The sequence below is a fragment of the Cyprinodon tularosa genome, unplaced genomic scaffold, assembly GCF_016077235.1.
Source record: "Cyprinodon tularosa strain WSP-4 unplaced genomic scaffold, ASM1607723v1 ctg299, whole genome shotgun sequence".
NCBI lineage: Eukaryota > Metazoa > Chordata > Actinopteri > Cyprinodontiformes > Cyprinodontidae > Cyprinodon > Cyprinodon tularosa.
This window is the reverse complement of record NW_024039006.1, coordinates 112,715-127,727: the sequence shown is the minus strand read 5'-3', so window position 1 is coordinate 127,727 and position 15,013 is coordinate 112,715. Positions and strand designations below refer to the sequence as shown.

General features: G+C 35.6%; 1 protein-coding gene across 2 annotated transcripts in view; it reads left to right on the top strand.

The window, feature by feature from the left end:
- The first annotated feature begins 1,515 nt into the window (after positions 1-1,515).
- Positions 1,516-15,013, top strand: part of gal3st3 (galactose-3-O-sulfotransferase 3) — a 43,030-nt gene continuing 29,532 nt past the window's right edge. Inside the window, exons 1-2 of one of the 2 annotated variants that reach the window (XM_038291340.1) lie at positions 1,516-1,806; positions 5,686-5,745. In XM_038291340.1, the coding sequence (XP_038147268.1) occupies positions 1,782-1,806; positions 5,686-5,745 (85 nt within the window). In that variant the 5' untranslated portion in view covers positions 1,516-1,781. The remainder of the gene's footprint in view (positions 1,807-5,685; positions 5,746-15,013) is intronic. The other variant, XM_038291341.1, reaches the window with a different exon arrangement.

Sequence of the window (15,013 nt, the reverse complement as noted above, 5' to 3'; positions counted from 1 at the left end):
TGTTTTATGCATGGAGAAATTCAAGCTTTCTCCCACAGCTCAATATGACTCAGGAAAGCGAGAGCATTTTTTTTCCTTTGAGTTACTTTGTTGCGCTGTGATTGAGTCTCCATTTTTTACAAATCACCACTAGAGAAACTTTCTGGGATGCTAGACAAACCAGATAAATGGAGGTTTTTTTCTTAAAAAAATAAGAATATTTTCCTTCCCATTCATCTAAAGTAGATTTATCACCTAAAAAATATATGTCTCAACTCCTTAAATATGCTTTGATAATAAATGACAGTTAACAACAATATCAGTGTCAGATACTGAAAACAGGATTGAAATGTTTCTGCTTTATTCTCATAACTTGACACATTTTTGCTCATAGAGCTAATATAAAGTTATTTTCATAATTTTCTGAGTTTATTCTGGCAATGTTTCATCTCTAAACCTAACATAGTTTCTTTTTTCTTGCATTTTCTTTATTTTTCAGAAATAGAAATATAACATGTGAACATTTACACCAGCACACATAGACATGGGCGGTTCTAGAGAGGGGCCAACAGGGCCCCCTGTTGAACCAGTCCTGGTTCCTGTTATGGCCACTGTACTAAAAACATAAATATATATATAAAAGAAATGTTGCAATGATGATATGGGTAGAATAGATATAGTCACAGATTATTATTTTTTTTTTTATAATTATGATATTAAAATTTAGGTCATAGCTTCGGTTGCAGTGAGTTTTCATCTGCTAAACGTTATTTTGATTCAAATTAAGAAAAACTATTCTCTAATTTGTTCCTGTTGAATTAATCAGGTTCACTCAAGTTTTAATCCCGGTTCAGATTAACACAGGTAATTTTCATTTAAAATAAGTTCAAGAAAATCCTTAATATTTCAAAATTATGAAGGTTAATTGACCTAAGATGAAAAAGAATAGCTTTATTAGATCCTTTAGTAGATATCTAATTAGCAGATAATCGTTTCAGATGCTTTTCCCCCCATGGTTAAGGTTTTTATTTAATTTTAGGTTAATAAAATAAACACATTCAAACCAAAAGTAGAAACTTTCAATTGGAACTAGATACAATTTTATTCAGACTAAATGACATAGAAATTTAAATTCATTCAGTGCTGAGCTGCAAGCGTCTCTTTGGTCCTGCAACTCGCTTAATTTATTTCATATGATAAAATATATATTTTTCATTTTATGCTCCCCCCCCCCCCCCCCCTCTTTTTTAGAACCGCCACTGTCAACAGTTAAGCTAAAAACAGGGACACTATGCAAAAAATCAAAGTCAGAAAGATGACAGGACATTGGACAGCATATAAAATGTTCAACAGAAAAAGGACCACAGTTTAAATTTACATTCAGCTTAATGATCTCTGACTTTCTGCTTCTGGTTGGATTTTCATACTTTACTCTCAACATTCACTGGATTTCGCACACGTACTGCTGCCCCCCCCCCTCTCTGTATTATTAGGAGCGTGCATCCGACCATGCGTCATAGACCAGCCCGCGCGCATTGGCTGCTTTAGGTCGGAGGTACATCCACATGCAGCCCAGTCAGAGGGAGGGAGCCGCGGCGAGGAGTCACAGCAGAGAGCCCCGAACAATAAACCACAAAGCTCCCAGAGACACATGAGGCAGAGCGGAGAGGGGGGAAGGAGGAGCGCAGGAGGCTTCCCTGCCCTTTAAAGCCAGCCGGAGACAGAGGAGAGGAGACAGAGGAGAAGAGACAAGAGGAGAGGAGACACAGGAGAGGAGAGGGAAGCAAATCACCGGCCGTCATATGAGCGCGCAGCCCCGGGATGAAGGTGGGTAACGGTGCGCACCCTTTGTGTAATGACAGCTCCTCTGCCCTCCATGGCTGCTCTATGAGAACAGCTGCATGTGGTTTAGATTAAAAGGACACGATGGGGATCATTTTTAATCTGTTGATTCATTTTTATTTTTATTTGAATCTATTTTCTTGTGCTGGAGAAAGATGACCGCAGTTTAAATAAGAGCAGAGTCCCGGATCTGGGCTGACATGCGCCTCTCCTCCTCCTTTCCCCCCGGCTGGAAGATATGTGTGTCATTTGCCTGAGATTGGCGACTGACTGATTTGTTTTTATTTATTAATTTACCCTAAAAACTAATCCTAATTTGACTCGTCCCAGATTTGGTGGATAGAGAGATTTTGAATATTTATTTTGTCCATTAACTGTACAGTATTTTGTTGGGTTGTCCCCTTTGCGCTCCGGGCTTGTCAGGATCTTTGATGGCTCAGCCTCATTGTTTGAACACCTCTGCTTGGAAATGAATGAATTAGATGAAAATATCTCTGGATTGAAGAGATGAAACGAGCCTGTGGCACCAGAGGACAGTTCAGTTGAATGCGCTCTCTGTTCAATATTTTCCACCACGCATATGTGAAAACTTTCCATTAGTTGATCAGTTTTTCTATGGATGAAGCTTGGCTCTTATTTTCCATCTGCTGGGTGATGGGAATAAAAGTTGTAGCTTTGTTAATTTCAGCAAACTGAATTAATCCTTTTTTTTTATTAGTCGAAAATCTTCAAAGGAAATCATTCCAACAAACAAGCCTCATTACGCACAGGAGTTATTTTGACCAAACGCGTTTGGTATTTCCGTTTCTACCTCTTTATTTTCCTTCTTTAACACGTGAACGCCCCATAAATATATATATAAAAAAACAAAACAAACATGAGCAATTAGAAAACGGTTGATACCTTTAGGGAGGATAATTTACTGAATTAAAAACAGATTTGTAACAGGTAGCAGAGGCGTAGCCAGAAAAACCTAATAGGGGTGTCCAGTCAATAACCAATGAACATTGAGGGGTGACCGAAAGGCACCAGAGCCTCAGGGTCAATCTGTTCCAACGGGAACAAGCACAACATCCATATTTTAAAAATAAAGACAAACTATACTTTCCTGCAGCCTTTGCTAACAAATAGCAAACATATTTAAACATCTATGCTGTGTAAATAAAAGGTATAGTGGACAAAATTCTTTCAGGTTTGAGTTCTGGGGCGAACATATTTCAATTGTCATTATCTACTTTTATCAATAATCATTCTGCTAAACAATGATATTTAAATCTACTAATATCCACATTTAAATAATTTTTATGTTATTATAAAGTAGTTATTTATCTATGATTTCACAGAAGACTCCTAGATGACTTGCAGAGGCACATCATTTTATCTTTACCCCAAATAATTCAAAATTTAGTTCTGAAAAGAGCAGGAATTCTGTATCTATCATCTTTAATGTTTGTACATTGATGTGCATAATTAATCGCAGTGTTTCTCTTTTCAAGTAGTTAATATATGACAAATTTAAATGTTTAATAAGTTTGAACATTCCCCTTCAGAGTATTGCTGCTTCCACAGTCTGTATTAGAGGGAAAAAATAGTAGGGGTGGCCACAAGGGGGCCAATGATTGGCTAATGGTGGCCATGGACACCCCTGGCCCCCCATCTAGCTCCACCGCTGCCAGGTAGATTATGGAAAACTATACTTGGAATCAAGTTTTTTCCCAATAGCGGTAATTATGCCGAACCAGTGATGTCAACCAACAGCAGGTTTGTTTTTTTGGTAACGTTTTCTTTTACAGTACATCAACTACCATGTAGTAACATGGTAATAACATAGCCAGTCACACAATATTAACGTGTAACAAGAAAAACTTTATTTTGTGACTACCTCAAAATTAACATATATATTTACAAAGTAAAATTTTATGTTTCTATGTAACAATAGAGACTTTTGGTGGGTAATTAAATTTAGGTTTCTATTATTGGACACCACCTACGAATGGCTTACAAAGTGAATTGTAACTTATGATCAGGTAACTAAAGCATTATAAAACCGAACTCAAGTTACATATAGATAAGAATTTAGTGAAGAAGATTGCTGTCTTCTAGGTTTGGTTTTCTGTTATATGTCAAGTAATTAACTGGGTTTTACTAGATAATAGCAAATGAATGTATTGCTGTTGGTGAAATGAATGACTTACCTATAAATAACTGTTTGAAATCTTAAAAGTCCGACTTTGCCTCATGTACCTTAAAATTTGAAGAACAGCACTACAATGAAAAAACGATCTAGAAATAAGTAAACATTTTCTTAAATTAAGTGCATTTACCACTCATTTGAGTAGATAAATGAAATAGTTAACCAGTGTAATGAGTATTTTTATTCTTAGACTAATATAATTAGATAATATGCACTTGAAATAAGACAATTAAATTGTGTTTTCAAATTTTAAATGTAAATTGTCTTGTTCCATTGGCAAAATGTCCCTTTCACGTCCTTAATTCAAGAACACGTAATTATTTTAAGAAAAAAGGATTTTTTTTCCAGTGTAACCAAAATGATGCATAGTTTTTCTCGTTACCTAGTTATATAGTGTAACTTGCTATGTTATTACCATGTTATTACATGGTTAATGATTCACTTTAAAAGAAAGCGTTACCGCTTTTTTTTTTTGCTCTCTTAAACTTATTTACTATTGCTTAATCATCCAACTGTCTTTAAGTTGATATGCATAAAACAATAAACATAATTGAACTATATTTTCAAGTTTGAACATCAAAGGTTGTTCTCAAGTAAGGGCTCGCATAAAGTACAAAGAAGCCATCCAAAAATGATTAGTATGTACATTTTTTCTTTTGCCAAAGAAAAAATACTGAGTATCTGATTAGATTATCAGGTAAATTTTCAGCAAAATATGTAATAAGACAATACATTTAAGTGCAAATACTGGTACTATAAAGACTGAAATGAATAAGTCATATAAATGATAATTTCACAATAAAAATTATATCAAAGAATTAGGGCTGAAACAATTAATTGTGATTAATCAATTATGGAAATAATGGTCAACTAATTTAGTAATTGATTAGAAGTTAACTGGAGTATAGAGACTCTAAAGGATGAAGTTTTATATCAACATTGTAAACCAAAATATGTAAACATTTTGCATTTAATACTGTCTGTCAATATGCTCCATACAGAAGTGGAAAAGTTTTAGTTTCACCTGGTTTTATTTAGTAAAAAATCTTCTTTAAGGAACATCTTACTATCCGAATATTAATAGAAAAAAATAATCGACAGATTAATCGTTAGTTGCAAAATAGTCGTTAGTTCTAGATAGAAGAAAATAAAATTTTATTGACGTCGACTTCCAAATGGCTCAGCAGAAAACAACATTAAAACCCTGACGCTTGTGATTACACAATAACAAGTATGATAAAAGAGCTGGAATACGATACCGTGACGATTATCAATTTAGCGAATAATTATTAGTTGTTTATTAACCACATTTAAAAAAAAAAAACATTAAAAATATTTGGTGTTATGTAATTTCTTACAACCACAGCAGTTTTTAAATGAAACCAAAATTCAAAAAGTCCCATTAAAGATAAGGCTATTACTCTTTAAAAGATGCTTTGTTTGTTGTCGATAATAAAGAAAGCTTAACTTTGAGCTTAACTTTCCTCTGAGAAGAATGAGGAAAATAAACTGATTAAAATGGCTGCTGTATTAATAGCTCAAACTGATTTTAACCCCCCCCATGATCGTTTCTGTTTCTATGATGGCTTTTTATTTTGCAAAGCTTTATTTCTGTCAGATGTTCAACCCCACCTGTTTTCTGTTTTTGAAAACTTCCTGCTGCTTCCCAGCGATGCTTCCAAATCTAGAAAAGGTCATGAGAGAAAGCTCGGCTCAGCTCGGCTTCAATCGTAAGTTTGGATCAATAGCTGTTACCCGAGATCTCTTTTTTTTTTACCCTGAGCTTTTTCACTTAAATGGGGATATTTGCCTTTTTCTACAGATTTATTTATTTATTTATTTTTTTTGCACCATTCTCTACTCTACAATTCCCTCTGTTCTCAGCTCGTCACATTATAAAAGTCATTCATTTACAGCAAAGAATATTATATTTCAATGAATTACATCCCTGAATCCACCAGCCTTGTATTCACCTTTAAACATACTATTTAATCAGGATTTTTCGATATGTTTTCATGTTACAGTGAGGATGCTGGACAGTGTTTCTCTGTGCAGGCTATGGTAACCTTGGTGTTTTATTAAATCGTACATAAAAGAAGTCGCTCTTTCTTGTTATAACTGCACAATTTAAGGATTAAAGCTGATTTGGTTAGTAAAATAAATAAAAAATTAAAGAGTACTAATAAGATTTAACACCTACTTACATTTTTTTATTGAGGACTGTCAACAAATGCAAAGAGAAAGCTGAGAAAGCAGAAAGAAAAAAAAAAAATAGACAGCTCAAAATCAGTTTTAATGTTGAAGGACTTTATCTATGATTTGATTACTTTGCGATTGTTTAATCAGATTCTTCATTTTAGATCACATTTACCAAAAAGTAAAATAAAAGTCTGACATACTTTGTATATTTTTCTATATTATGTGGAACAATTATATGATTTCTCCTCTTATCTAAAAAAAAAATGCTGATCTGGAGTAAATTAGTGTTTGTAAGTGTAGGAGGATAGTAAAAAATCTTACAGAGATTTATGTGCTAGTTAGTCTTTATGGGACCCTGGAGAACAAGGACATAATCTGGAAGCTGAAGGCGTAACTATAGACCATGGGTTGAAGAAAAAGTAAAACATTTTCTCCTTTATTTTATTGATAAACAGTTTGGATGATAAGGAGATGCCAAAGAAAGTGCTTAATTTACCAGACTTTTTTCTAGAGTAGCAAATCCCCTCCCCCACCCGCTGCTGCACCCTGGCAGTTAGTTTTTACTGACAGTTGAAATGCAGAAACTAAAGGAGATATCATGCCATGTGAACCTCATACTGACCTATGCCTGCTCTGTAAATTAGTTTCACTCATCGGATAGGAGGAAAAAAAATGCAGTGTTTTCAGGAGAAAATTCGATTTGACAAAGTTTGAAATCGGCTGAGATAACGTCAATCTGTGCATCTTCAATTTTAGGGGCGCCAAGTCTTTTTTTTTTGTTTAAAACTGCAGAGATGAAAGTGATACTGCTTCAGTGAAATGATTGGAAAAAGTTTTTTAGCTTTAGGCTTTATTGCTATTGTGAGATCACTTCATTCTCTTCTTATTTAACTTTTCTTTGTTTTCTAGAACACAAAGCTCTGGAGAACGTCTACATTACTCTCTATCATTTTACACGGGTTATTTCTGGATTCAGGGGCAGCATGTCGGTGCAGTTCTTATGACCTTTGCCCTGCAGGAGGAAGATCCTTTTTAGCATAGTGATTGCTTTTTGCATGTCTGGGTTCTCCACAGTTCAAAAGCGTGTGTGTTTTAGTTGCAGTGTATTTATGCATGGTTGATTGTCATATTCGCTCTGTGTTTCCCCACTGAGCACTAGAGAGAAGCACCTGTGACTGTGAGGATTAATCAGACAGAGGATGAAATGCATGGGTGATTTGGGATTTGTTTGACATTGCGTGTCAATGTTTGGTTGTATCCCAGAACAATATGAAGAGGAAGGACGACATAGAGCAAAACTACTCAACCAGTCTTTTTGTTCTCTAATAGGATATTTTTTAATCAAATTAGCTGATAAATATATAACAGTATTTCAGCTGAGCATTACGTGAACTTTTTCTCTCTTCTTTCAGTTGGTCCAACTCACCTCACCTTCAGTCTTCCTCACTTTCTTTTCCTGTGTGCGTATGTCCTGTTTTGCCTATATATCTCTGAGAATAGATGTCCCAGAGCTAGATTAGTTAGATAAGCCCAACAGCTTTGCTTTCACAAACCAACCATTATGACAGTTGCCATAAGGTTCTGCTTGATGCTTGTATAGTAAACTTGAAAATGATTCAGGGAGTAAAATCGTATTTAATGGACATGGAGACAGAAAGAGAGAAGAGTAAGAAAGAGGGGATAAAAAATTAGGTTTTACAGATAAAAAGGAGTTGAAGTATATGTATTAAAGCCTCTGCATGTTATTTAAAAGAAAAGATCTAGCTAATATCTCTCTCTCTATATATATAGATCTATATATATAGATATATATAGACAGATAGATAGATATATTGATAGAAAGATAGATATAGATATCAATCAATCTCTTTATTTAGACACAATTATGGTCCATAAACAGACAAAAACAAGAACAATAATAAAAAAGAAAAATTATATATATATATATATATATATATATATATATATATATATATATATATATATATATATATATATATATATATATATATATTTATAGAGACATGTCCTAGAACAGTGGTTTCCAGACTTTTCAGCTTATTACCCAAAAAATAGTAGCAGGGTCAGCTATGACATTTATTGTCCTTTTCAGTTGCGTTTTCTTGGACGCAGCCTTTGGATGTATTATATAAAATAAACTACTTTCTGTCAGTCTGCTGTTTTCAGACTAACACAAGCCTAACAGACTGCTTCTTGCTGGTTAATTCGTCTGGGTTGTTTGCTCCATCTGTTGATTGTAGCTCTAACAGTTTTATTTCATCTGTAATATTTCCCAAAAAGCCACATTTTCCCCATCCTCGTCAACACAAGAAAAATCTCAGATCTTTCCTTTTTGCCAGTTGATAAGCAGGTGGGACAACACATGTGGCTGTGTTCGCACGCACAGAGAAAAGTCATAAAAGCTTTGGTAAAACACACCGGTGCTGACTGCAATTCGCTCTATGCTGCTTGCGTGACACATTATCAGACTGTGTGATAAAGGCTGGCTCTCTGTGAAAAGCTTTTTATTTATCCAGCATTAGACTAAGGCATACAGCTCTGTGTGCTTCATGTAGCATGGTGAAACCTGAGGCCCAGAGCCCAAACAAATGTGAAAGCCAATACGATCAGATAAGCTATCATATAAGGAAAATCTTTCAATTTCTCTACATCACAGTGAGGCTGATTGAAGGTGCTGCTGTATAGTTGCAGACTTTAGAAAAGTGTCGCCCTCTCTGAGAGGAAAAACAAAATTTAATCCACAAAAACAAGGCATGTGAAGCCACTAATCCTACAAATCACTGTAAAAATAAAACAAAACAAAAACCTTAGATAACCTGCATATTTTCTCCTTGATCCAAAATACTTTCCTTAATCCGTTTGGATTTGTTATTCCCATCAAGGCAAATAATATGAAAAATAGACCTGCAGAGACGAGAGGTGATGAGCCACAAAAAAAGTACAAATCCTCCAGGAGGGAGGGGGTGGTTGAAGGGCAGCATCTTTTTATTTATTTATTTTTTTTATCTTTTGGGAGGTCATATGTGCTTTCAAAATGAAGCTCATCCTCACATGGCAGATAAAGAGACAATCCTCCCGGAGCACAGATGGAGAGAGCTGCCCTTTTTTTTAAATAATTCTTCCACAGATTGAAAAGGACCTGTTTTCAATCTGTTGTTAATAACTGAGGTCACCCATTAAAAAATTTACTTTTTTTAAAAATAAAAGAGTTTAAAGCTCTTTTTTATCTGAGTAAACTCTGTTGTCTGTTTTAACAAGCCTGTTTCGTTTTCCCTTGACGTTGCAAAGCAAATTGAAAACAAATTTCTTTACCTTCGGGACATAGAGTTGTCTTCTTCCTTGAAGAACCGGTTATACTTGTAATGCCTGCTTTTAATTTTCTGATTATGTCCAAGAAATATATATATATATATATATATATATATATATATATATATATATATATATATATATATATATATATATATATATATATATATATATATATATATATATACATACATATATATATTAGAGCTGAAAAAATTATTTGGATTAATCTTGATCAATCAATTAATCGTTACCTGTATGAAGGACCAACTCTGCCATATTTAAAAATAAATACAGAAATAAATAAATGCTCAATAAATGTATAAGCATACAATTAATTGCCAACAAAAAAGTGAGACATAAATGTATATAACTCTTAATTAGCTTCTTTATTTATTTGCCTTTGTAATATTTACCTTATTTATTTTTCTGTCCTTTATAATCTTCAACTTTATTTTTTAATTACTTATATTTTTAAGTATTTATTTATGTGCATGTTATAATATTTTTGTCTGTTTTATTCTTCCTTTGTATTTTTTTACCTTAGTTATTTCTTCGCCGCTGTTTATTTCTCTCTGCCCTTTTTACATTTCTCTATGCATTTATGCCTCATTATGCAAATGAGGAGGGGGTGTGTCCTAGAGAGTCAACTTCTGCTCATTGGTTGGCTTGGCGGTCCATCTTCTTAACTCACAGAGCTCAGAGTACTAAGTTAAATGTTCTCTTTTCTGTTGCTGTTGTTCAATAAAAGTACGTTTTAAGATCATTTGAGGCGAGAACCTTATACTTTTAAGCATCACCATATGGCCCATTCACAGATTTAATGCGTAATTTAAAAGAAAATGTGACGAACTTGAGAGGACCGCGGCAACCAGCGGAGCTCCGAAGCTGACGGCAAGAACAGCTGACTTGGAGCGGTAATTACATCAAAATTGTAAAAAAAAAAAAAAAATATGTAAACAATTTGCATTTAAGATAAAAAAAATTTTTTGTCCGCCAATATTCTCTATCCAGAACACCAGTGGAAAAATTTAAGTTTCACCTGGTTTAATTTAGCAAAAAGTCTTCTTTAAGGAAACTTTGGCTCTCTGATTATCAATTGATTCATCAGAAAAATTATCGACAGATTAATTTATTAGCTAACTAATCGTTAGTTGCAGCCCCAATGCATATACTGTATACATTGCATTTACATTGTACATTTTCCATCAGGTGAGTTTCAAAACAAGTCAGAAGAGCTAGCTTTGGCTGTTGCCAACTGTATAAAATGTGCTGTACATTTTTCCCCCCAGAAAATTAAGTGACTAGATAACACTGATCAGACACTTTGTTGAATAAGTTCATTTGATATAAAGATGTGAAGATTTTGCTACAGACATTATAGTTGTGTTTAGCTGTTTGCATCAAGTAAGCATAAAGATCAGAATAAAGCGACTTACCTCCGCTATACATTGGAACAGAGGTGTGCACAGACATTTTGGGGGGCAGGTGCTCAGGGGGGGGGGGGGGGGGGGGGGGGGGGAGGGCACTTTTTAGCGCACGTGTAACACTTAATTATAAAAAAAAATAAACGCATGTTGAATGAAATTTGACTTTTATTTGTAACATTCTCTAAACGTGAGTTTTCAATGGAAAAAAGTCACATCACCAACAGAACAGACTAAAGCATTCTTCTTTCATCTGGCTCATCTCCCTGTTTTCCCTCACCCATCTGTTCTCCCTCATCCTGGTCTTTTTCTCTCTCTGTGTCTTCCCTGAACTCTTCCTCATCTCCTGTCCTGTTATATGTTGATGGTATAGAGCTTCCCTGCTGTGACTGGCTACAATATATTAATAATAACCATCATGACAATAATAATAATAATAATGATAATAATAATAATAATAATAATAGCTTTAACAAATATGTCACATTAGTTTAAATAATGGGCTATTAGGGCAACATGACTGGAAGTCTTGTCACGTGGATATGACTTATGGTAGCCTACAAAATAATAGCTATTTTAATACCTGCTGCACAAACCACTTAAAAATAAAATGTGAACAGCTTTTAAGATTTTTCAATATGATTAACCCTCCTTTCTTGGTATTGTGCTGCAATTACTAAATCAATATACAATTAAGACAATAAAGAGACCAAAATGTGTTAATTTATGTTTCCTAACAAAACCTATACAACAGAAAACGTTTGTCTTAACACATAGATTTGTACAGAAGAGGATTAGGGCCACTGAAAAAAAAAAAGTTAACTGATTTTTAAATTTTATTTCAGTTTAACATGGGGAAAAAAGTCAGAATTCTGACTTTTTTATTGTCAGAATTCTGAGATTAAAGTCAGAATACTGAGCAAAAAGTCAGAATTCTCAGCAAAAAGTCAGAATTATGAGAAAAAAGTTAGAATTATGAGATTAAAGTCAGCATTCTGACTTTTTTCCCATACTAAACTGAAATAAAATTTAAAATTCAGTTAACTTATTTTTTTTTTTTCAGTGGCCCTAATCCTCTTCCGTAGATTTGCAATTGCAAACTCTACCAAAATTATTTGTAGCCTATGTGGTCGTCCTCACGTTATCTGTCATTGACTTGGGCTACAGTGTAAAACTTTCAGAATCAGAATCAGGTTTATTGCCATTGTTAGTGAAGGAGTTCACAAACTAGGGATTTTTTATGGTACAATCGTGCAACATGAAACATATAATATGGAATAGGTAAATAAAATTATAAAAATATCTAAAAACTGTGGGTATACGTCATGCAATAAAATAGACTAATGTATACACTTAAGATAAAAAATATGGATACAAAATATAAAAAGTAAAATAGCATCTTACAAGGAGACAACTAGTTTATCTGGTGACCAGTCGGCAAAATGCGTGTTTGGTGCTGCTGAATGAGACATTTTAATGCACAACAAAATGATTCTGCTTGATCTGTATATTACCTGGCTAATGGGGCACGGGAGAAGCAGCCTGTCAGCGACCGTTCCTGCTATCTGAAGACGCTACTGAACTGCTATGATGCTGCGCATCTGGCATGCCCTGCGGGCGACCGAGCGAGTTCACGTGACAAAGGAAGAGAGAGAGGCTGGTCGGGTTTGCGCAAGTAGGTCGGTCATTTCGGGGCATTGTTTCAGTCGTTTTTAATGGCTCAGGTTTTCAAAAGATCATTTCAAAACCGACCTCAGTAAAATCTTAATAATATTAATAATAATAATTAAAAAAAACGAGTTTCAAAAGGGCATTTTCTTTGATAGAGGGCAAACTTCCTAGTGCTTTAGCACCACCTAGTGTCTATGTGTGCACGCCCCTGCATTGGAATATCACCTGGTTTTTTCGATGCCTCATTTTCAGGGCAATAACCCAGCCAGCTGGGAAATGCTAATAGGCATCTGGGCTTTTTAAAATGTTTCAGACGGTTTGTGTAAAAGACATAAGTAGAAGTTGTGAAAGGAAAGATTTGGAAGCTTGTCAGTTGAAGAATGTTGTTAAAAAAAGTCTGCAGAGATTTTGTATGTATTGTATCCAATAACACTGATTCTCTCTCTGTTTCATTTAAAGACAAAGCGATGTAAAGGAGAATAATCCGTTCGGGTCAAAGGGAAAGCACCACAGAGCTAAGCTAAGTGTTCGGTAATCAAAATTGCAGTGATGAGGTAGAATCCTAAAGATATCACACTTCTGGAGCCAATCTATAGGGCAGTAATAAAATGTTAACTATTTTCAGAGCTTAAAGGATTTATTTTTATATGCTGCTCAAAGAAATAAAGGGAACACTTAAACAACACAGTATAACTTCAATCAAATCAAATTTCTGTGAAATCAAGCACTTCTCAGTAGCTATGCTTTCTGGATGAAGGTTCCGTCACTTTTGAATGTTGGTGGTGCTTTCACACTCGTGGTAGCAGAAGATGGACTCTACAACCCACACAAGTGGCTCAGGTAGTGCAGCTCATCAACAGCAGCAAGACAGCTACTTCTGCCTTTGTGCAAGGAGGAACAGGACTGTCAGAGCCCTGCAAAATGACTGCAAGCAGGCAGCAAATGTGCATTTGTCTGCATGTACTTTTAGTATCCGATTCCATAAGGATAATATGAAGGCCCGACATCCACAGATGGGGCTTATGGTAACACCACAACACAGGACGCTTAGCAATTGCAAGAGAATATCAGGATTGGCAAATTCGACAATGGTTCTCTGTGCTCCTCCCAGATGAAAGCAGGTTCATACGGAGAACATGTGACAGACAAGGCAGAGTCTGGTTTGGCAGTGGGTCAGTAATGGTGTGCGGTGGCATTTCTTTGCAGGGCTGCACAGCCCTCTATTGTGCTCCCCAGAGTTAGCATGACTGCCATTAGGTAGCGAGATGAGATCCTCAGACCCCTCGAGAGACCACATGCTGATGCGATTTGCCCCGTGTTCTTCCTAATGCAGGTCAATGGTAGTCCTCATGTGGCTGGAGTTTGTCAGTAGTCCCTGCTACATGAAGGCATTGAAAATATGGAGTGGCTCACCCATTTCCTAGACCTAAATCCGACTGAACACATCTGGGACACCTTGTCTCGATCCATCTACAAAAGTTACGTTGCACCACAGACTGTGCAGGACTTGATGGATGCTTTAGTCTACCCCCTCATCAGGAGCATGCCCTGTCATTGTATGGAGGTCATACAGGCACGTGGAGGCCACACACAATACTGAGCCTCGTTCTGACCTGCTTTAAGGACATTACATCAAAGTCGGATCAGCCTGTAGTGTGGGTTTTCCACTTTAATTTTGTGTGACTCCAAATCCAGGCCTCCATTGATTAATATATTTGATTTACATTGATTAGTTTTGGGTGATTTTGTTGGCAGCACTTTCAACTTTGTACAGAGCAAATTATTCAATGAGAATATTTCATTTATTCTGATCAAGGAGGTGTTTTTTCAGCGTGCCCTTTATTTTGTGAGCAGTGTGTATTTGGGCAAGGTTAAATTTCATCAGCAGAAGGAAGCTTACCTGTGTATGAATTTTTTAAAGAGCTTGTTCCTAAACCAGGGAAGGCTCTGACATGTTATGACAAATCAAATGTGAAGTTCCTTTGATCCCATGTGAAAAATAAAAAGAGCTTTCATTTATTTCGGCCTATTGAGTGTGCTTTTGACCACAGCTGCCAGAGGAAGACAGATGGACGAGGGTTTTGTCGGGGTTTGGGCCCGGCTCCAGGAAGCCGCCCTCGGTGCAAACGTTTTCATCTGCTTGTAGATGTCCGATAGCCAGATACCAGCAGACGGTGGATTAAAAAACCGGCTGGGGAAAGGAAGATTATGTGAGCAAAAAGTCCTGTATCTGGACGGCCTTGATGAAAATGCATTATTCATTATTAATTGCAAGAGCAGCTCAGTTTGTCTGTGCGGCTGTTAAACAAACTCTCGCTTATCTCTTAGAATTGGGATGGTTTTCCTTAACTCTGATGGTACAAGCTCCATA